Source organism: Hemiscyllium ocellatum, chromosome 48 (genome assembly GCF_020745735.1).
Source record: "Hemiscyllium ocellatum isolate sHemOce1 chromosome 48, sHemOce1.pat.X.cur, whole genome shotgun sequence".
Lineage (NCBI taxonomy): Eukaryota > Metazoa > Chordata > Chondrichthyes > Orectolobiformes > Hemiscylliidae > Hemiscyllium > Hemiscyllium ocellatum.
This window is the reverse complement of record NC_083448.1, coordinates 6,774,023-6,796,494: the sequence shown is the minus strand read 5'-3', so window position 1 is coordinate 6,796,494 and position 22,472 is coordinate 6,774,023. Positions and strand designations below refer to the sequence as shown.

The following is a 22,472-nucleotide window of genomic DNA, read 5'->3' as shown; positions in this document are numbered from 1 at the left end:
CAGTGATCACAACAAGATGTAGAGGATGTTGAGATATCCTTTCCTTCCTGGAAGACTGGTTCCTTGTTTATAGATTTCAGTTTCATAGACCTTGTCTTGCCCGTCATTGCCATCTCATATTTGACCTGAAGGAAGGGGGAGCATGTTGTTGCAACTCAGTGCAATCCCACTTTATCTCTCCTTTTCTTTCTCTTTCCCTGTGTGTTTCTCACACTGCTAAGATCCTTACAGAATGGGATACAAGAGTGGTTGACATTTCTGGGACGTATGTTTTTTTTCTTCACCCTAACACTGGTTAGAGGGCACAAGAATGAGACAAATATTCCAGTTGCTGATTCCCAGAGGTATCTTAGTCACTCTCACTTACAGTAAAACAAGAACCGGGCCGGTTAAACAAATAGCTAAAACTTTTATTTTTTAAAAAAAATGGATTGTGCAATACAAAATCTTTAAATAATGCATTCATACATTAACCAGTTAAACAAACAAAATCTTACAACATTCAAGATATCAGCATAATAAATATTTTAGCACAAAAGGAGTGCTTAAAATATTTCAAACTTATTTTTCCCAAACATATTGTAGATGTGAAAGGGATGAGGTCTAGTGGCACACTGGATAGTGTCCCTGACCCTGAAACACAGCTCTGGGCTCAAGTTTCACCTTTTAAGACATGGTGGCCAAGGGATTGCGCATTCATGACACAGGCAGACAGATGAATATCAAACTGCAAATCCCTTCAACAATAATATGATGGAAAGAATGACGGAGACTCTACCTTCACTATCTCCAGTGCTCCAGTTATCATGCATATGTCGCTACAGAAAATCAGACTCCCTGAGTGAACTGTAACACACCACATTGTAAATGTATATGGTGCAGAGAGTCACAGGACACAAAGGTGCTATCAACATACATCTATATTTTTTTGCTGAGTTACAGATGGTATCGCATGGAACACCCTCCCACACTGCAATCCTGTTCCTCAAATCTGTAAATTTATGTGTGAGGGATATTTTGGAATGAAGGAAGAAGAGTAATGGACACACAGGCTTGGGATGTCCAGCTCAAGCATAAAATTGGTCAGATAAACACACAAACACTCCCTCAGAAACACAGATAGACAGACAGACACGTTCACTCACTCATATGAACAGGCACACACAAATGCTCTCACAGGTAACTGTTGCACATTGTATTAATGAAGGGTTGCTATCACTGCCTGGCGATGAATCCAATGGAATATAACAAGGGAGCATGATTGAACGGAGAATCTGAACGCTCCATCATTGACTGAACCCTTCAATAGAATAAGTGCAGAATACAAACAGCTAACAAAAAGCCAATTGAATGCAGCAACTGGGTGTTAATTCACATTATTCCTAGAACAAAACTGGCTGTATAAAAGAACTCATGGGTCTCCTGATTATTAAGAGCAGGGTGAAGCAGCGATGGGAACAAGCATATGTTTAAAAGAAATCTGAGAGAACACAGAAAGAAGGAAAACAAAATGGGGAGTTCGCCTGGTACCAGACCTGGCATGGATGCAACTCAACCAATGGCCAGTTTGACCATCCAATAAAAAGACTATTAAAATTATCATATGATTAAAAACCATTTAAAAATGTACGTGTGTGTGTGTGTGTGTGTGTGTGTGTAAGAAGCAGCTTTTTGAAGGGACAAGTCTGATCCTTACCCAAGACTTTGAACTCAGAGGGACCAGCCACAGCGCAAGCAGAGAAAAATTGCTTCAGAAGTATTAGACAGTCAAGAGAAAGTACTGGAATAAAGAGTCTTTCTCAACCCAAATGGCAATGGGCTGCCCAGTAATCTTCAGGGAGCTAAGTGCTGCTCACTGAGCAACACTTCAGGCATTGTCCCCTCTTTACACGAGGGGTGGAGGGCAGGGAGACACTCCCATTGTTCGGCTTTGGTTGGGAAGGTTGCAAAGGCTGCTGATTGTGTCTCAGACTGCTCTTGGGTCCTCAAGCTTCATCCATGTGTTTGCGAATCCAGTCCAGGTAGTTCGTGACCTTGGTGTAGACGCCTGGTATTCCTGGTTTCCCGCAACCAATTCCCCAGCTGATGATCCCATATAGATTCATGCGGCCCTCTACTGGACAGACCAAGGGGCCTCCCGAGTCTCCCTGTATAAGCATAATAAAAGCAACAATTGTAGTGTTTGGGTCAGGGTAGAGAGTCAGGCAGAGGATTATTCTGGGATCAGAATACAGCCAAGATATTGAGCAGGGTGGATTGGGAGGGTCCACAGGAGGGCGTCTACCCTCTCCAAACCAGACTCAACCATAATTTGCAAATTTGGAAGTTAACTGAGAAATAAGAAAACAGTGGCAAATTGGATTCCTTTCCTAAAGAGCCAAGGAACTCTCTTCCTCCATGCCATTACATTCTGTCAATTTCCAACAGCAGAATATTAAAGAGAGACTCAGTTGAGATTTCTTCCAGGATTTTGGGGAGTGAGTGGATCATCAGATGAATGGAGACCACAACACCTCAGGTTAACCACTGTTCCCTTCCCAATCCCTCACAAGAAATAGGTGAGTTTTGGGGATGCTGAATCAGCAGGCATGCTTAGGCACAGAGTAGCTCGCCATCAGCAGCTCAGAAAGTTCTGGTCTTGACCTGGTGGTCTCACACCAGCTTTTGGGAGTAGGTCAAAAGACCTGGGCGATCAAGGGTTCAGGTTACTTTCTCCAGCTGCATCTCACTCACCTTGCAGGCATCATCAAGGCCCCGAGTGTCTCCGGCGCAGATCATGTTTTTGGTGACTGTCCGATTGTGCAGGTGAGCTGAAGTGCAGCGGTGCGATGGGTAGAGACGGACATTTCCTTCCTTCAGTTGATCAGAGAAGAATGCAGAATCTACAGAGGATATTGGACAGTGTTCAATGTCAGGGAATCTCACTCCCAAAACCACCCTCTCATCAGAAGAAACAGATACAAAAACAAAAATTAAGGGGGTGGACTTACATTCCTCTTGTCTGCCATATCCAGAGATCTCACACTTAGTCCAGGCAGGCAGTTGCTGCTTCTCCCATGGTAGGCAAACTGTCCGAACATAACGAGTCATCTTGGCACATTGGCCATTCTTCGACTGGAGTTTGATCAGAGCTGGAGGAGGACAGGCAGGAAAGGAGGGAAAGTTTAGCAAGGGTCAAGGCTGTGCAATAACAAACTGTCTCCTCCTGTCTCAGTCGCTGCCCCGAACTGAGGCCATTATTGAAGGATCACAGGACTGATTCCTGGAATGAGGAGCTTGTCACATGGTCATGCAGAATGGGCCTCTCATCAAAAAGGTGATCATGTTAAAAACATTAATGACTCTGAGGTGACTTGACTTGGTCAATGCTGAGAGGTTGCCCTCCCTTGTGACAGAATCTAAAACTAGTCATCACTGTTTCAGAATAAGGGGCTTGCCACTTAAGGTGGAGTTCTCTCATTAGATTAATCTTCAAAATACTCTCTCCAAGACAGCAATGGATGTTGGATTAGTCAATACACACAAGGTTGGAATATTCACGTTTTTGATCAACAAAGCAGAGAGCCAGGCAAGAAGTGAAGTTCTTGTGACAACCATGTCAGCCACGATTTTACCGAATCGTGGAGCAGGCTCAAGGATGTGAACAGCTGTACCAGTTTCTGATGTTCTTAAGCTCAGACACCGGCACTCAGTCACCATTCTAAAGATGAGTCAAAAGGTGTGGCGCTGGAAAAGCAGGTTTTTCCAGCACCACACTTTGTGACTCTGATCTCCAGCATCTGCAGTCTTCATTTTCTCCACCATTCTAAAGATTTTGGGCGGTGTGATAGAGTTTTACAGCATGGATAAAGGCCTTTTGGTCCATCATATCCTCATGGTTCATAGGCACCAATCTGCACCAGTCCCATTTCCCAGCACTTGGCTCATGGCCTCGTATACTATGGCACTTCAAGTCTAAATACTTCTCAAATGTTGTGATGGTTTCCACCTCTACTAATGTTTCAGGCAGTGAATCCCACCTCTGAACCTCTTCGCCTTTACTCTCTATCTGCCACCTTTTATTGATTCCTCTCACAGTAAAAGATTTTTTTCGTATCTGTTCTATCTATGCCCTTCATAACGTTGTACAGGTACCCCCTCAGTTTTCTCTGATCTGATCTCCCACCTATCCAATCTCTCTTCAGAGCTGAAATGCAGCAGCCCAGGGAACATCATGGTCCTTTGCACAGTCTTTGGTGCAATCACTTTCTATTTACAGTGTTGCACCCAGAACTGCACACAATACCTCAGTTGCGCCTAACTAACCTTAGATACAGTTTGAGTGTAACCTCACTGCTCTTATTCAAAACCTTGACTAACAAATGCAAAAATCCCATAGGCCTTCTTCACCAGCTGATCTATCTATCCTGTTGTCTTTGAGGATTGGTGTACATCTGTGGAACTGAATAGCAAATAATAAATAGTAAAAGCACGCCCCCCCCGGTACACACTGTTGAGACTCCCTTTCTCTTCTCTGATTTACCTGCTTACATACTGCAAGTCATTGTAATAATCTCTTGTAAGTCTAGGTCCCATCCCCAAGACTTCATTCCCAACAATCAGTGCAGAATAGCCTATACTTCAAATCCTGGAAACAGGAAGGGTTTGGAGGGATATGGGCCAGGTGTTGGCAGGTGGGAGTAGATTGAGTTGGGATATCTGGTCAGCATGGATGAGTTGGACCGAAGGGTCTATTCCATGCTGTACACCTCTGTGACTCTATGAAGATGTGCCTCAGTCAATTCCTCACTCTGTATTTTGACTGCTGATGTGGCCAGATGAAATGGTGATTGGGAGGTCTGCATGTGGAGGGACTGATTTGAGCAGGGAGACATTATGATAAATTTCATACCAATGTCGTGATTGTAAGTGTCTTCATCAAACTCCTTGTGAACAAAGTACTCTTCCACATCCAGTACCTGGTCATCCTCAGATGGCTCTTTGCGGATTGTTCTCCCCATGATCACTTTGATCTCTTGCACTTTGAAGCTGGTTTGAGAAGCAAAGAAAAACACTTAAAACACTATCATCAGCTACATGTGTAATTCTCAGAGCTACCACAGAAGAGAGAGGGTGGGTTAGTTGGAGACCATTCTCCATGATAACCTTAACTGTGGAAAGAGAGTAGTGGAGACTATAGAACTGTCTTTTTCTCCAAGATTTGTGTCTGATTTTGGCTCCATGTGTTCACTGGACTCTCTTTTCAGCACGAGTAATTAGGTAAGAAATGGCCACGTGGCATGTCTCTCTTGGGAGGATAAGGAAGAAAAGCCCACTTTCAAAGAAGAACATAAAGTTCGCTCCAATACAGTATTTATACCCACATTCGGTATTGTATTGTTGCTATCTGATCTTGCGATGCTCAGTTTGGCATCCCATATTTATTACATCAGTCCAAAAAGACTTCATGAATTTCAAAGTGCTTTGGGATATTAAGTTATGAAAGAGGGTGGTAATGGCTCGGATGTAATGTTACAAGCTCCTTGGTTAACTTCATGTAGCTGCAGTTTGGTGCAGATGGTGGAACTTTAGATTCAGTAAAAATGCAGGATTAACAACAACTAAATACAGTAACACTGTTGATTGTTGTAAATACCTGTCAGAATCACAGAGGGCCAATTTAACATTCTTAATTAGGCTGATGTACATGTGACTCTGGACCCAGAAAAAATGTGATTGACTAAACTGCTCTCAGGCAAATAAAGAGGTGTAATAGATCCTGGCCTAGCCAGTAATGCCCACATCCCACGAATGAATAAAAAGAAAAGTGCTTCATGAAGATAAATTTGTGCTCTTTTTCATGTCATTTTGTCTTTGCAAAGCACCTTAGGTTCCGTCTCTTTCTCGCTTCAAAGGTATTCATGTCGTAGCTGTACAGAACTTTACTTCGATGACATTTGGAATACAGTGCACAGTTCTGGGTGCCACACTGCCAGAAGGATGTGAAGGCTTAGGAGCAGATACAGAAACAGTTTACAGGCTGTTGCCTGGTTTGGGAGTACTAGCTGTGACAAGAGATTGGACAAACTTGATTTGCTTTCACTTTAATGTCAAAGGATGAGGAATGGCTTGAGAGAACTTTTAAAACTTATGCAAAGCATGAATAGAATGGATAGTCAGAATCTTTTCCCTGGGTAGAAATGTCAATTATGAGGGAACATAGGTTTAAGGTAAAAGAGAGTAGGTTTAAAGGAGTTGTAGGAGGCAGGTTTCTTTACACAGAGGGTAGAAAGTACCTGGAATGCGCCACCAGAGGAGATGGTGGCGGTGGATACACTAGTAATGTTTAAGAGGCATCTTGACAGATATGTGTTTTGGCACAGAAACAGGGATAGCATCGATGAAAAAAAGGTTTTAGTTTAGAAAGGTGTCATGTCATTGGTGAAGGCCATGTTCCTGTGCTGGACTGTTCTTTGTTTAAATCAAGGTCAGATTAGCCTGCCTCCTCTCTTGAGTTTGAAGCTTGCCTGAGGCCTCTTGGCGATACCAGGCCTTCGAGTGTGTGACTGCAATGTTACACCCACCTGCGCGGAAAGCAGTGAGCCGCTGTGAGGACCCAACAGGAACCAATGAGGCTCCCTCCACACAGGAAGGCATAATCCTTTGTCCTCCGATAGTAGACAAAAATAGCAGCTTGCCAAGGGTGGGATGTGATGTCAGTGGTGGTTCCTCCCAGGATCCGGTACTGCATTGCTTGGGGCTCTCTCTTCCCACAGGTACCTGCTGCATGCACGGTAAAAACAGCAAGTAATCAAGCAAACGATTGAGTGATTTCCCTCAAATTTCAAAATATACACTATTTGGAGGAGTCCAGAATTAGAGGGCATAGGTTTAGGGTGGAAGGATAGAGGTATAAAAGAGACCTAAGGGGCAATTTTTCATGCAGAGGGTGGTGTGTGTGTGTGTGGAGGAAGAGGAAGTAGTGGAGGCTTGTACAATTGCAACATTTAAAAGGCATCTGGATGGATATATAAATAGGAAGGGTTTGGAGGGATATGGGCTGAGTGCTGGCAGGTGGGACTCGATTGGGTTGGGATATCTGTTCGGCATGGACGAGTTGAACCGAAGGGTCTGTTTCCGTGCTGGACATCTCTATGACTCTAAGTCCAAGCACAGTCAGTCAGTCAGTCAGTCTCCGTCTGTAACGTTGTGTCTGTGCTTATCTATGTGCGTATGGATACTTGTGTTTGCAATGAGCATGTGTGTCAACGTATGCATGTGCAGGCAATTGCAACAATGTGTCTGAGTATCTACATGCAATTGTATTTGGGAGTCAGCCTGAGTGCAAGTGAATCTGTGTTCATGTATCCGCAATTGTACATACAGGAATTTATGCTAACAGTGAGGCACAAGTGCATGTGTGTCCGTAAATATTTGTATCTCTGTAGCCACATAAACTGAATTGAGGTCAGGGTGCAATTCTCACCTGATGTAGCACATTGCTCAATGTTGCAGTATTCCCAAGTGACTTTTCTTCCTTTCATAATATGGCACCAAGGCTTGACATCTTGATCTGGATTCCTGGAATAAGAACAGAAAATTGTCAAAGTGTCAGTGAACAGACATGGGATTAATGGTGAAACTGTGAGTGTCAGGAACCTGACAAGGGCTTACTGGTGAGTGAGAGAGTGTATGCATACCGACACAGGGTTAAGTGGCAAGGGTTGAAGATAGAGGAGACGCACTTTCAGCACAGACCAGCCAATAAGAGAAAGATCAAACAGACTAATAGCTGCAAACTAAGAGAAAAGCTTTGTGAGTTAGTGAGGGGAGAGAGAGAGAGAGAGAGAGAGAAAGAGTTTAATTGTTTCCTCTGAGTTATACCTGCAGTAACTGTGGCTTCCCAGCCCCAAGCGATGAGCATTGTGTATCCATGCATTATGCTGCTTGTGGCGGGTCACTTCAGAATCCCAGTTGAGACAACGACTCCCAGACTGCGAGTAACTCCTGGTTCCACGATAATCTGCCCCATTTTTGGTGTAGCACTCAGAGCTGTGATCTACCATCAAACAAAAACCTCGTTAATAATAACTCCCTTGCTCTTCTGACTGTAAAGCTCCTGTACAGACTGCCAAGCCCCTATCTCTTTGACGACAAGGGCAGTGTCATGAGAGGCAATGTAAAAGGAGACAGTGGGATCTTGTGAGGGAGCACCACACCCAATTAGACAAACGGCGATCGCTGCAGAGGCAGTGATTGCTTTGAGAGGCGTAATAGGGGAGACTTACTCTTTGGGCAGGCAGGAATGCTGCACTTGTCCCAGGTCAGGATGTGGCCATTGTAGACATGGCACCAGGGCACTGTGTCATTGTCAGGGTTCCTGCAAAAAAGAAAGATGTACACTTTAACAAAGAGAAAAAGGTGAAGAAACAAACACATTGAACACATTAGCTCAATGTCTGGCTCTTGCTGTGTTTGAGTATTCCTTTTCTCCTTCTTAGAAGCCCTCAGTTTGAGCTGAATCAGCTGTAACTATTGGGAGAGATTGGTAGCAGAGGCAGTGGGGCTGGGCTGTGTTGGCTCCTTTAAAAGAACAATCTGTCACTCCAGAGGTTTGCAGATGATAAGAGCGAAATATGAGATTGGCCACAGAAAGGATCTGCAAGCAACAATTAGAAGAAGGGCCAGCAAAGACCAGGGACCGGCTGCAGCCCAGTGTGTAATACTCTCACCTCTTAAATCAAACCAGTTGGAGGTTCAAGTCTCACTCTGGACATCTCAGTATGTAATCCTAGCTGAAGCAGTATTGAGGGAGTGCTGCACTGTCAGAGGTTGAGATGCCAAACCTAGGCCCTGACTGTTCCAACAAGACATTAAAAAAATTACTTGGATAAAAAAAATAGGGATTTCTCTGACAAAATTAATTCCTCAGCTAATATTAAAACTCTTACTATATCTATTCATAAATGCAACACTGCATATGGTACCTTACTGTGTGTAATTTGATCAAAATGTTTCCATCCATAAAACGTGGACTCCATAAAAATAAGTTTTTTGGATGTAAGGGCTTTTGGGATATTCTGAGGTAATGAAAGGGGCTAAAATAATGCAAGTTTTTCTTTCTTCAAATGTTTTGTACCTGCAGTAATTGTGATTCCCAAGTCCTATTTGGTGGGCATCTGGCCTGCGACCATTGTAACGAGTGCGGGACACTGCGGTTGAATTCCAGTTCAGACATTTTGCCCCGGAGCGGGTGAGGCTCCAGGTTCCTCGATACCCGGTCCCTCGATCCTGGTAACACTGTGCCTTGGTGTCTGCAACACAAGAGACCAGGGGTGTCAGAGTGGTTGGGAAAAGTGAAGATCAGTCTGGTTGCAGAAAGCTCCAGGAAAAAGCTGGTAAATGTTACTTACCAAACTCACACAGTTGACCACTGTACCCAGCTTGGCACTTACATACGTAGTGCTGAGAGTAAAGGGCCTGGCGACATATTCCTCCGTTGTAGCATTTACTCTGGGTGCAATCTGTGAGGGTCAATAAACACGGCCATCAGTCAGAATGATCTCAGTCAACTCCACCATTCCATCTCACCAGCAAGCTAGCACTCAAGATTTCAAGCATAAAAATTGCTTTTTGCCCTTAGTTACATCATTTTCAGTCACTCCAAGAAACTATTTTACCCTCTCCCCTAGCCTACCTTCCCCTCCTCTTCCTGGGTTTCGAACATGTTGTCATATTGTTTATAATGGCTCCAGCGAGTAGTTACTTATTGGAGCTGAAGGTCACTGGACTGGTGGGAGGGGGAATGTTACTTGAGTCATCCAGCTGATTGACTCAAGGGGAGGCGAGGGAAAGGTGCAATATCCTTGAATCAAGGACAGAACATAACTCCGAGTGCTGTTAAAGAATGACTGGACGGAATGGCTGAGTGAAGAGTGAAAAAGTGGGTCAAGTTTGCAGAAAGTTCGTGGGGAGAAATGATTCTAGGAATGAGGATCAAGACAGTAGGAAGATGGTATGGAGAAATGCATTCTCAGAATGATTGTAAGTTAAGCAGTGAACTTCCCTTTCCACACAGCACCTGACATCTCGAGTGAGAAGAATCAGGAGTTACTTTCTGGAGGATTATACAGAATGTACAGCATAGAAACAGGCCTTTCGACTAAACCTGTCCATGCTGGTATTATTGAAACTCTTTCTCCATCATCATGTTCCTATCCATCTTGATATGATCCATTTCAACCACTTCCTGTTAGGGTGAGTAGATTTCTTGAGGACCCTCTGATATTGATGGTCTCTAGGTTCGCTTTTTCTTATCCGTGGAAACATTCCCTCTGTATCGACTGTGCAATGCCACCTGAGATAGTGGTGGACAGGGGCAGTGAGATAGAGGGGCTGGGCAGGCTTCCTGTTTTTGTCACACTGATTTAGAGAGTGAAAACCATGTTTTTGCTTATTAACAGAGTATACGATCAGCTCTCGATGAGTTAGAAGCTCCAGTAAATTGAGATGCTGATTCAAACAGCAGAGTGTGGTTCCATGGCGCACACTCATGCAGACACACACCTCGCACTGGTACACTGTGGCATTGAATCCGAGACCAGTTACAACGGCAGTATTTGATCCGTCGTCCCACAATCTGTAGCCATGTCTCATCATGTAGGTACCAAAATGAGCCATCCGAGCTCGTGCAATGTCCTAAAACAAAGAAAAACTGTTGACAGTGAAAATTGCACAATGGGCTGAGCTATAAGCACATGCTGGGAGGTTTCGGGCAAGTTCAGACCAGCCCAACATGGTGACTGTAGTCACAGCTATCCTTAACAATGTCATAACAATGAACAGTGAACACAAAGATACTAAATACCTTAAAAGCAGCTCATTTAATGTTGTCAGACACTCAAGGCAATTCATGGGAGTGGAATAGGAACAGGAGACAGTCATTGAGACACTCAAGCTTTTCCCATCAATTAATGAAATCATGCCTGTGACCACAACCCAAGGATTTGCTATTGCTCCATGTCCCTTCACATCTATGATCTAGAAATCTCTAATTTAATGTTAACATTGGATCTGGCATCAATTTCCACTTTGCAGATGGAATATTCAAACTCCTACCATCCTAACTTCACTCTTGAAAACTATGGCTCCAACTTTTTTAAGGTTACTTCCAGTCAAACTGTTGGAAGAAGCAATATAGAAAGTGCACAGCACGCCAGATGGGCAATATTGAAGGAGTAAAGGCACAGTTGGAGGGGGCGCTGCATTATTGGACGGCTGTGCTGAAGGAATGCCTTACCATTATAAAGGGAGTTAAAAAGAAATGCTGATCCATCAAATGGGAAGTAAAGAGGAAGCACCAAAACCTCAGAGGGGCAGTGCTGGGGGAGTATCATCCTAGTAATGGGGGTGGACTGTTGGGGTGCCACAATGTTGGCAGGGACAAGATATTAAAACCTATCTCAGTCATTCAGACTGCTGGAGAGGACAAGTTTTCCCATGGCCCTGACCAACATTCCTTCCACAACCACACCATTAAAAAGCTAAATTGACTAATCTTTACTCTCACAGCTGCTGGTGGGAATTTGCTGCAAGCAAAATGGTTCCCAAGTTCTGCCCACAACCAGGCATCACAGTTCAGAGTAATTGAGGCTTTGCCCATTTTGGAACTCTGATCAAACACTTTATTATCACAGGGATTTTCACATGAACATGTGGAGGGAAGCAGTATCCATGCTACAGTTAACAGGGGCTGAGCTTTGTTGTACATAACTGAGTACAGATGACCTGGTTGCTAAGTTGCCACCCAGCAATGACTGCATAGCTGTTGGAAATGGGAGATTCCGTTATCAGGGAAATTCAGCTGGCAATGGAGCATGTGCAGAGCAGTTAGGGCCCAGCAGAGAACAACAACAATAACAACAACAATATCAACATCGGTTCACATGCTTGTTGGCACAAACATATTCATAGCAGAGAACATTCAGCATTTCTACTGAGACTTGTCTACAGAAAGGAACTTACCTTGAGTAGCCTTAGACGCTAAGCTTCTCGTCCCCCGTTTGAATCGCAAATGCTGTGGCTGAAACAGAACAGCAGATCAGAATATTACTGAGTGGAAGAAAAGCATTCAGCCTCTTTGAAAGAGCTTTCCAATTTATCCCACTCCCACTGCTTTTTCCCCTTTTGAAAGATTTCACCGAATCTGCTTCTGCTGCTCTTTCAAGTTACACATACCACTTCAGTCATGTGTAAATTGAACTGACAGACACGACTTGAAAAATCCTCTCTATTTGTTGGAAAGGAGGGGAGAATGCAAAACCAAAATACTCCACACTCTGGCAGCTTCTGAGCAGAAGTAGAGTTCACATTCCAGGTCAATGACCTTTCGCCAATGCACAAGTTAAATGTTTATTGGATCCCTTTTCCCAACAAGGGTTGACTTTGTAGTTGCTCTTTATAAAATTAATTAATTTCAACAGTAGCCAGCCCTTTGTATGTGTGGCACTGGTACAGAATAGGAAATAAAGTTACTTCCTCACTGTCACCAACTCTGCACCTGAGTCAAGACAGACACAGTTAACCAGTTATACTTCACACTTTCAGATCACTTCAGGATCAGACATATATTCAAACATAAGCTGAGTATTTCAAGTAAGTCCTTGACTTGCGTGTGAAAGAGGGAGAGAGAGAGAGAGAGAGAAAGAGAGAGAGAGAGATGCAGTGATGGCAAACGAGATGAGAGAGATCAATCAGAGAAAGCGAGATGAGAGAGAGATCAATATGAGCGAAAGCGAGTTGAGAGAACCACACAAGAGTGAGAAAACAGAGTGTAGCAGAGAAATAGAGAAGAGAGACAGAGATAGAGAACAAACAAAAAGAAAGAAATGAGGAAATGTTACATGAAGGGGAATGATTGGAGTGTGAAGGTGAGACACTTACTTCAGATGCCGCAGCAAGGATGAAAAGCAGGGATATAGTGGTCACAATTCTCAAGACAGCCATATTCTCCCTTTATCGTGGTTATCGAAACTTCTTTCTGAAAAAGAAGAATATTCCATGGCATCATTTATTGCTTGTTGCTGGACAGGCATTGCATTTAGGCAGTGCAGTCATCCAAACAACGAACAGTGCCAAAAAGAATCTATCCCATCTCCCGCTTTGTTCCACTGTCATTTTCATTAATTATGTGTCCTCTGGTTAGTGACCCTCACACTAATGTAGGCAATTTCTTCATAGCTTCTGTCAAAACCTTCAGCAATTTAGAACTTTCTAATAAATTTCTCTGAACATTTTATATAACCAATAAAGTTTCTCCAAGCCAAGAAGCCTCTATACCTTTTTAACAACAACATATTCAACTTGTCCAACTATAAAAGATTTGTGTGTGCAAAAGTGGGGATGTGAATTGGAACAGCGAGCAGGAAGAAGTCATGATTTCTTTGAGGTCAGTGCTGTAGGCTTTGAATGTGGTCAACACAGTGACAGCCTACACATTACAGAAGTGGATGTGAAAATATCAAGTGATCTTATGTTTAAATGGAACAGAAATGATCATGAGGCTGTGCGGAACGTGTGTTGAGGAAGCTGGGGGTGATGGTGGCAGAGATGGTGCTTCCAATATACAGTAGGTCATCAGAAATTATTGTGAATGGCTATCACAGTGATGGAGATGATGTAATCCAACCTCTGGTTCCTCACTGAAATGGTTCATGACTTAATTGTAGATCCCCAGCCAATCTGGAAAATGGGAACCAAACTATTGCAAATTTAGCACTAAATGGTTGATCTTCCTCAAATCTACAACTTGATGTAGCAAAGGAAAAGTGTTGCAATTTCCTAGTACACATCTCATCCAAGGTTAGGCTGGAACAGTGTAGCGGGAGCTTTATTTTGTCTCTGACCTGTCTATAGCTACACTGAAATTATTTGATGGAATAAAAGACGTTTACTCTGTAGGTAACCCCATACCGGTCTCTTACTGCCCAGAAAGTTGCTGTGTCAAATTCCAGAAAGCCAGGTGGTAAATGATAAAAACGAGAGCCAATCTTTGCACAATTTAAGCATTTTATTCCTGAGAAACCGGTCATTAACATCAAGCATCAAACTTAACCACTACAATTTCAGTATGTTCCTTTTCTGTAAACAATTACTATCAGACCTTGTTGCTCTTTTCTTCGAGAAAAAAAACTTATTTTTCGAATCAACCTGTTCAGAGAAGTTATGACATATCTCTGGTGAAGGTGGGACTTGAACCCAGGCCTCTCTGATCATCAGTATATTCCTACTTCCTCCCCAGTTAAAGCCCACCCCGTGCACCCAATTTAGATGCAGACTATTCTGATAAAATACGATAGTTCTGCTCCCGTGTGACCCCTCATTATAAGAAAATCATGTAATAGCAGCACCATTTAAATCAATGGGACCAGAATTGCTTTATAGCCAATACAGGTAAGGAAAGTTCGCATTCTACAAATAATGGTCTAAATTCTTCAGTTGTGGTCCAGCCAATTCGCGTTTAAGAAACGCACATTATAGCAGAATCGACTGCACTATTAACAAGAGTATAAGATGAAGTTGGCACTAACTTGCCACAAGTCAGTTCGGCAGCAGGAATAATATGGCTTCCAAGACCCCATTCCTAAGGGTTGGCGTGTTAGGTTTTAAGCAGCACATGTGACTGCCCTTCCCCCGTTCGTGGGGCTAGACCACAATCTGGGCCTGCAGGAGGTCTCCTGCTGGCTGAGTGAAGAGACTCTGAGTTGTGGTTTAGCTGTTTCTTCTGATACTTCATCTCAGTTGTTTATTTTTCTCATTTCCAAACTTCAATTGTTCACTGCTGCAGTCCTGTAAAACTTAGTATGTAAGGGATAGTTTGGTTTAACCTTGCAACTTGAGGCAATCAATCAGATGTTCTTTTTGAAGCATGGGCACAGTTGCAATTTCCATACGTTATCCCAGAAAATAAAGAACAGATAAACTGTTTTTCTTTCACAAAGTGATGTTGGTTCACAGATAAGTCTTGACACTAGGGAGAACTCACTTCTCAAAATAGCTGCTAAAGGCCCTTTGACACATAACTGAAAGGGCAGTCGTGGCCTTAGCTTCACATCTCATCTGAAGGGCGCAGCATTTCTGACAGCGTAGCACTCCTCCCAGAACTCCACTGGAATGTGTGCCAGGATTTTCTGCCCAAGTTGTGGGGTAGCATTTGAACCCACAATCCATGCTGGCACTGATGGCTAAGTGAACCAATGGTGTGTAACATGGATTCGGGCAGAGATTGTGAACTGGGCCATCTATTTTACGGTGTATGCAGGCCTCACACACACTGAGGCTTACAGGAAGGAGAAAGCAAGCTCTCAGCAAGGCATTGTCTCGTGCTCTGGGCATTGGTACAAGAGTTCCTGCACACCCCTTTTAAGCACAGAGGCCAGAAATGAAACAATTGAGATGGCATAATTGTGTCCTTACCCACCAAGGGTGGGGAGCAGCATATATTACAAAGAAATAGAAGGAATAGAGAGAGATAGAGAAAGAGAGAGAGAGAGACAGAGAGAGAGAGAGAGAGAGAGAGATAAGCCACAGTAACTTGAAATGGGGTCATCTGTGAAGGATTTTCATTACACAGTCTGTGAAAACCTCATTGTTCAAGCTGCTGAACCTGTATGGTGACCCTGGGTTGCTCAGTCAGCAAGTGAAATCGAGAAAAGTCAGAACCAGATGTTATTTATCCTGAACTCATCCAGGGACCAACACCAGGACTGTGAGTTCAATGGGGTCGTTATGCTTTTTGTACAGAATTCGCATAGAATCCTTACAGTGTGGAAACAGGCCATTCGGCCCACCAAGTCCACACTGACCCTCTGCAAAGTATCCTACCCAGACCCATTCCCCTATGACCCTACAATCCCATGACTTATGCAGCTGGCCTGCACATCTCTAAACAATAAGGGCAATTTAGCATGGCCAAGTCACCTAACTTCACATTTTTGGACTGTGGGAGGAAACCGGAGCCTGCAGAGGAAACCCGTGCAGATACGGGGAGAATGCGCAAACTACACACAGGCATTCGTCAGCGGCTGGAATTGGACCTGGGTCCCAAGCACTGTGAGAGTGCAATGTGAACCACCGAGCCACCATTCTCTGTCAGCTCAGTTCTCTCGAAGTCTCTCTCTCTCACACACAGGCTCAACATAGAAACGGCCCCCTTTCTTTCTTTCCCATTCTCTCATTGAACTCTTGCATTCCAGAGAACAGAGGCAATAATGTTCCCTCCCTCTCACCAGTCTTCATCTGAGATGGGCTGGGCCAAAGCAATCGTGATTCTGGCCCCATGCCTAGTTTCATAAAGGTTATTCACAGACAGAATATAAAAAGAGAAAGAAAGTGCAGGAAGCACTACAATGCTCTCTCAGTGGCATTGAAACTTTTCTATCACTGTGCGTGCCTAATTGTTTCACCCCAGACCTATTCCCATGATGTCAAGAGCAGACAGTTCTCTAATGAAGAGGCTTCAATCCGTCCTGTGCGCGAGAATCACTGCTGACACTTAACCTCCTCCTCAAACTCATGCTACACTGCCCTCCACCCTTCTCCAAGGCTTAAGCATCAACAAAGCAAGATTCTGTTCTGCAAAAATGAGAAACAAAAATTGGCTTTACTTGTGGAAGAGCTTCAAGCAGTTCAAACCAGAATCACCATGCAGAGGAGGCCATTCAGCTTGTCGTTGCACTGGCACTTTGAAAGAGAAGCTGCACTCAGTCTCACAGCCTGCTTTATGTCTTTAGGATCCTCAAGTACCTGTCCAACTCGCTTTTAAATGTGTTTCAGAATCAGCATCCAACGCCTTTCATTCCAGATTTGAACATTCCAGATCTCGATAACTCCCGGAATGAAAACATGTCTCCTAATTTTTCATTCATGATTTTCGGCTTCTGGTTATTGACACACTTGCCAAAGGGAATCAATCATTTTTCTCTGCAAGTACTCGATCAAAGCCTCACATCAGTTTGAAAACCTTGATCCAGTCGACTCGATGTTCCAAGAAAAACGGTCTGAACTTTCCAACCTCTCCTCAGAACTGAGGGCCCTCACCTCTGGGAATATCCTGGTCAGTCTCCTCAATCCTTTTCTAAACCGAGCTTCCCATACTTTATGAACATACACTCTCAGATTTCTCTATACCCGCAACCACTTTGAAACTGTACCATTAAGTCTATTATGTCTCATTAGTGCTCCTTCCAAAATGAGTGGGTTTCCCTGTTCCCGATGTTAACATTTCATCTGCCATATATCTGCTCAACACACCAGACCGTCAGAGTCCTCCCAAAGTCTGTTACTATCCTCCTCGTTGCCTATTACACTTTTCATATGATCTGCATATTTTGAAATCATGCTGTACAGATTGTTTAAGTTATTATCAAAAAGTGGTCTCTGTACTGATCCCTGAAGAACCCAACAATATCCTTTTCTGTAATCTGGGAGAAAAGGGCTGCTCACCGTTATTATTTGTTTCTGCCCCTCAGCCAATTTTGAATCTGCACATCCATAACGAAATTCATAAACTCATGCAGCTTCTAAATTCCATCCTCTGCTCCTCAGATCCTTTCCCGTGATAATCAGACAAGAAGTTAAGTTGGCCTAGTGACTAAAAACCGCCCAACACATACACACAGCGCTCTGGTTGCTAAGCAATGAATAATCTAGCTGACCCTGCAGGACTCCTCGAATGGGTGAGGGGGAAATCAGGGCCTCAGCATTGACTACAAGCTGCACTCAAAAGATAACTTTGGCTTCAGGGGGTTGGGAGTGGGACTGTTGTGCGTTGTCCTTCCTTAGCTCCAGGCATAGACTCCCCTGGGAAACACAGGCTAAGCCAGCCTTGCACTCAGATCAGGCAAAGCCAACAGCAAAAATCCCTGGGTAGGAGTTAAATGGCCAGCTCAGCCAGTTAGTCATGCAATTCTTCACCACAGACACAGTTTTTAACATGTGGAGGAAAGCTGGTCATTTCCCTACCCCATCCAAAGCTGAAAATCAAGAGGGTAAAAACAAAACAAACTGCAATGAAAAACTCAGAATGCAAACTCGCAGCTGCAGTCTATTACCCCACGGTGGTTTGACAGACAGCAAGTGTCACCATCCAAATCCATCGCATATAAACAGCAGAAATAACATTGGCACAGAGGGAAGCCCAGCACAAAACCAGCCACATCCGAGAAGCTTTCCTGTCAAGGGAACATTCCTGTGGAAGTCTGGGAAAGGGTTTGGATCTTCTGAATCTAGCTGTTCCAAAAAAATCTGGGAAGGCTGCAGGCAATTGTGTTTGCCAGCATTTATCCCTGAGACAGCAGCACCAAAATAGACTGTCTGAACATGATCATAATCTGGACTCTTGCTGGATCGATATTGGCCATAGTGTTCCCTGCACTGTCACAGTGACCACACTTCACAAAACAGTAGTGGACAGCTCTTTGGGACCTCTTAAGTGCTTTTGAACCATTAGTTGCGGATGGGTCAGAAACAGGGTGGGAGGATGCTCATTCAATGGAAAGACACAGAGGGTCATTTACACCCTTGGAGGAGGCCTTTCATCCCATTGCTTTTGTGCCAATTGACAGCTACCAAGCTGTTTCGGGGCTGGAAATAGTCATTCCATGCATTGACGTTATCTAACCTGCTCCCCTCCTTCCTGCTCTGGATTTATCTAATCTTATATCCCTTGTTGTGAGGCCTCCAATACCCCAGCCCCTTATCTTGGTGCCCCACAGTGGATCAGTAAACTACGATACCCGCAACACTCTCACCTTCACTTCCAGTATTACATGTACAAGATGAAGTGAATTCAAAGGAATGTCCAGAGCAGAAATAGCCTGAAGTTGCTTTTCCCCCATTCGGTTTTGCCAATCGTTAACAGATTCAGGATTTCTTCCGAATGGCTCGCATTGCAGACTGCTTATATCTGAACCTGCTCAGATCCTACATCGGTGGACAGAATACCCCCACCTCATTCCATGTTTTTTGGGGGAGGGAGGGGGGGTCGTTCCCACAACCTGACAGGGCCACCCTAGGGAAGTGAGTGACCTCCCGGTGAGCTCCAAGGAGACTTCCCACTGGACTTCTGGTGGACCTGAAGAAGGTGAACTTCTTTTCCTCCCTGGACGTCCATTCAGGAACACTGGGGATTGGCTTTGCTTAAGAAAACTCAAAGATGCCCCGGCACACAAACACACACAAAGAGACACACCTTCCTTGGTGAATAATAAAACACAAAATTCAGATTCCACATCATCATTCAATCCTATATGTATATATAAGATAGATAGATAGAAAAATCAACGGACAGAGGTGAGATTAATTCTCTTGTCTCCTTTAGAGTTCGATCTGTAACACAGTGAATAATTCCCTCGCTCCCTGTCCCGGTGCACACTGCACCAACGCCGAGTTATGATCAGCCACATGGGGCTGGGAGGGATCTGAATGGGGTGATCGAGGGCAGAGTTGAGGCGGGGATGGTATTGGAGAAGGGCTGGAGAGCGGGGCAGAGGGTCAATGGGTTGAAGGCTGACACCCCTCGATGGAATAGGATCAGCAAGAGAATGGGAGCAACTGAGCCCCCCAGGTAAGAATGGAGCCGGGCTCCCTGGTTACTCACCCAGTATCACTCTGTCAGTCGGTGTCCTCTCTCTCTCTTCCTTTCTCCTTTTCTCTCTCTGTGCCTTCGCCGCTCTGAGCTGCTTCTGATGCCCGGCTCCGGCTTTAAATCGAAGCTGTGGATGGGGCGGAGCCCTGGGGCTGATGTTGCAGTCTGACTGCTCCCCCACCCCCACCCACCCCCCAAACGCCACTCTGTGCCAGGAGAGGGAGCCTTGGCACAGGCAGCCTGATGCGTTTGTTCACAGATACTGCCAGACTTGAGTATTTTCAACATTTGTGTGCGCTTTTTTTTAAAATAAAAAAATTTCTGATTCCCAGAAAGCGCAATACTTTTGTGTTTGTCCTGCCCTGAGAGCTTAACATTGTGTGTGAGAGAGATTCGAGACCTGGGACCTGGCACTGAGAAAAAGGAAACTGGAACTGTGGGGGTGCTACGGGTAAACAGAGCCTGGCTCTGGTAAAGGGAACCTGGCATTGGTAAAAGGAACCACACTCTGGGAAAGAGAACCTGGCATTGGTAAACAGAGCCTGGCATTGGTAATCAGGAACCTGGCATTGATAAATAGAGCCTGGCACTGGTAAAAGGAACCACACTCTGGGAAAGAGAACCTGACATTGATAAACAGAGCCTGGCATTGGTAAAAGGAACCACACTCTGGGAAAGGGAACCTGGCATTGGTAAACAGAGCCTGGCATTGGTAATCAGGAACCTGGCATTGATAAATAGAGCCTGGCACTGGTAAAAGGAAACCTGGCTCTGGTAAAAAGGAGCCTGGCATTGATCAATGGAACATGGCATTGGTAAAGGGAACCTGGCATTGGTAACAGGAGCCACACTCTGGGAAAGGGAGTCTGGTATTCGGCGTGTGGCACTGGTGGATAGAGCCTAGTACTGAACTCAGGAGTCTGGCACTGGGAAAGGAAGTCTGGAACAGTTGGAGGGAGCATGACAGAGAGTGAGTCTGACACTGGTAGTATAACATTGAGAAAGCAAACCTGGCACCAGGAAATGGAGCCTTACCTTCAGAGTATGGTGCTGGGAAAGGCAGCATTACTCTGGGAAAGGGAACATGGCCCTGGGAAGGGGAGCTGGGCATTAGCCGTGGGACACAGGCCTGGCACTGAGAAAGAGAACCTAGCACGAGGAAAATAGCACTGGGACAAATGGACACTGGCACTGGGAGAGGGAACCTGGTACAAGAGGTGTAGTAGTGGGAAAGGGACCTTGGCACTGAAAGTATGATACTTGGAAAGGGCATTTGGCTGTGGGAAAAAAGGAATCTAGCCTGTTCCACCATTGAATGGGATCCTGCCTGATTTGTAAAGTAATAGGATAGGGAATGGGTCTGGGTGGGATACTCTTTAGATGGTCAGTGTGGACTTGTTGGGCCAAATGGCCTGATTCTATGATACATCCAGATTTAAAATTAACAACTGACAAGAGCATTAATCGCCATTTTCAGAAGAGTGTTTCCAAGTTTCTAACACCTCTTGCATGTAGAATTGCCTTGTCATTTCATTTCAGAGTGGTCTGGCTTTTTTTTAATGCTGTGACTCCCAGTAAGACCATTTAGAAGAGGTACTGAGGGTTTCAAGGATGCTAAATGCACATTGGGTAGGAGACTTCAGTATCCATCACTCAGAATGCCTCAAATTGATTGACCAAATCGTGAAGAACCTATCTGCCAGATTGGCCCTACAGCTGATGATTAGAGAGCCGACAGCCAAGAAAATCTATTTGACCTCACCCTCACTAACCCACATGCAGCAGATAAGAGAAGCGCCCACCTGGAACAGCACCAGGCAGATCTGAAATGAAATTCCAACATCATGAAGCTACAATACAGGACTGGATCCACAGTAAACAGCAAAGCAGCACAGTTTAAGCAAAGCTAAACAATCCCACACTTAATGAGGCAGATCAAAGCTGTGCAATCTTGACATATCCAGTTGTGAATGGTAATTAAATAATTATTAGGAGCAGAAAGCTCCCATTCTCCACACTGAAGGTGGCAAGCACACAACTGTCAAAGTCAAGGCTGAAGCATTCATAATCATATTCAGAATAGATGATTCACTCCAGCCTTCTCCTGGTGTTCCCCAACATCACAAATGTTAGATTTCATTCAAATCAAAGCATTCCATAAAATATCAAATAAAGACTGAAGGTTCTAGATAATGCAACAGCTCAGGTTCCTGATATTATCGAAGACTTAGGCCCTTGAGCTAGCCATGCATTTAGTCAAGCTGTCCCATTACTGTTACAACACTGGAATCTACTTGACAATGTGGAAAATTGTCCAATTTTGTCCTGCCCACAAAATGCAGGAGGAATCCAACATCGCTAATTACATCCCCATTCACTCTATGTCTGATCAATGGCAAAGTGATGGAAGATGTTATTGACAGTCCCTCAGCAATAACCTGCTCATTGATGCACAGTTTGGGACCATTCAATTTCTGACCTCATTACAGCCTTGGTCCAGACAGAGACAAAAGAGGTGAACTGTCCAAGTGAGATGAAAGTGACATCAAGCTACCAATTAACCTATTCTGCAGTCAAGTAAGTTGAAATCAATGAGAATTGGGGAAAATTCTTTAATTATCTCAGTCCAAGCATATCACTGCAAGAGTTCGTCAGGTAGTGTCCTAGACGGCAGCTCCGTCAACAATCTTCGGCAGCTCCAATATGACATCACCGATGAAGATTGCACAGTGTTCAGCATCATTTGCAGCCCCTCAGATTATTAGGCTATCCACGCCCATAAGCAGCAATATCTGGAAAACATTCCAGCTTCGGCTGATAACTGACCAGTAGCATTTGTACTACACAA

At 44.3% G+C, this 22,472-nt stretch overlaps 1 protein-coding gene across 1 annotated transcript; it reads right to left on the bottom strand.

Moving 5' to 3' along the window:
• Positions 1-389: 389 nt before the first annotated feature.
• On the bottom strand, positions 390-19,725 carry plat (plasminogen activator, tissue). The gene is made up of 14 exons (XM_060856416.1): positions 19,637-19,725; positions 12,922-13,018; positions 12,004-12,061; positions 10,546-10,677; positions 9,393-9,503; positions 9,119-9,293; positions 8,268-8,359; positions 7,864-8,038; positions 7,466-7,560; positions 6,564-6,762; positions 4,892-5,028; positions 2,991-3,131; positions 2,734-2,882; positions 390-2,147 (listed from the first exon to the last, which is right to left on the bottom strand). The coding sequence occupies exons 2-14, from the start codon at positions 12,982-12,984 to the stop codon at positions 1,986-1,988; spliced, it is 1,689 nt and encodes a 562-aa protein (XP_060712399.1). The 5' UTR covers positions 12,985-13,018; positions 19,637-19,725; the 3' UTR covers positions 390-1,985.
• Positions 19,726-22,472: the final 2,747 nt, after the last annotated feature.

Excerpts from the sequence above, each read along its gene's own strand:
- plat (XM_060856416.1), bottom strand. The coding sequence starts at position 12,984 with ATGGCTGTCTTGAGAATTGTGACCACTATATCCCTGCTTTTCATCCTT. Across the intron at positions 8,360-9,118 it reads GGGAATCACAATTACTGCAG|GAACCCTGACAATGACACAG; the intron begins GTACAAAACATT and ends TCTTTTTTGCAG. Across the intron at positions 8,039-8,267 it reads CATTCCTGCCTGCCCAAAGA|ATCACAGCTCTGAGTGCTAC; the intron begins GTAAGTCTCCCC and ends GTTTGATGGTAG.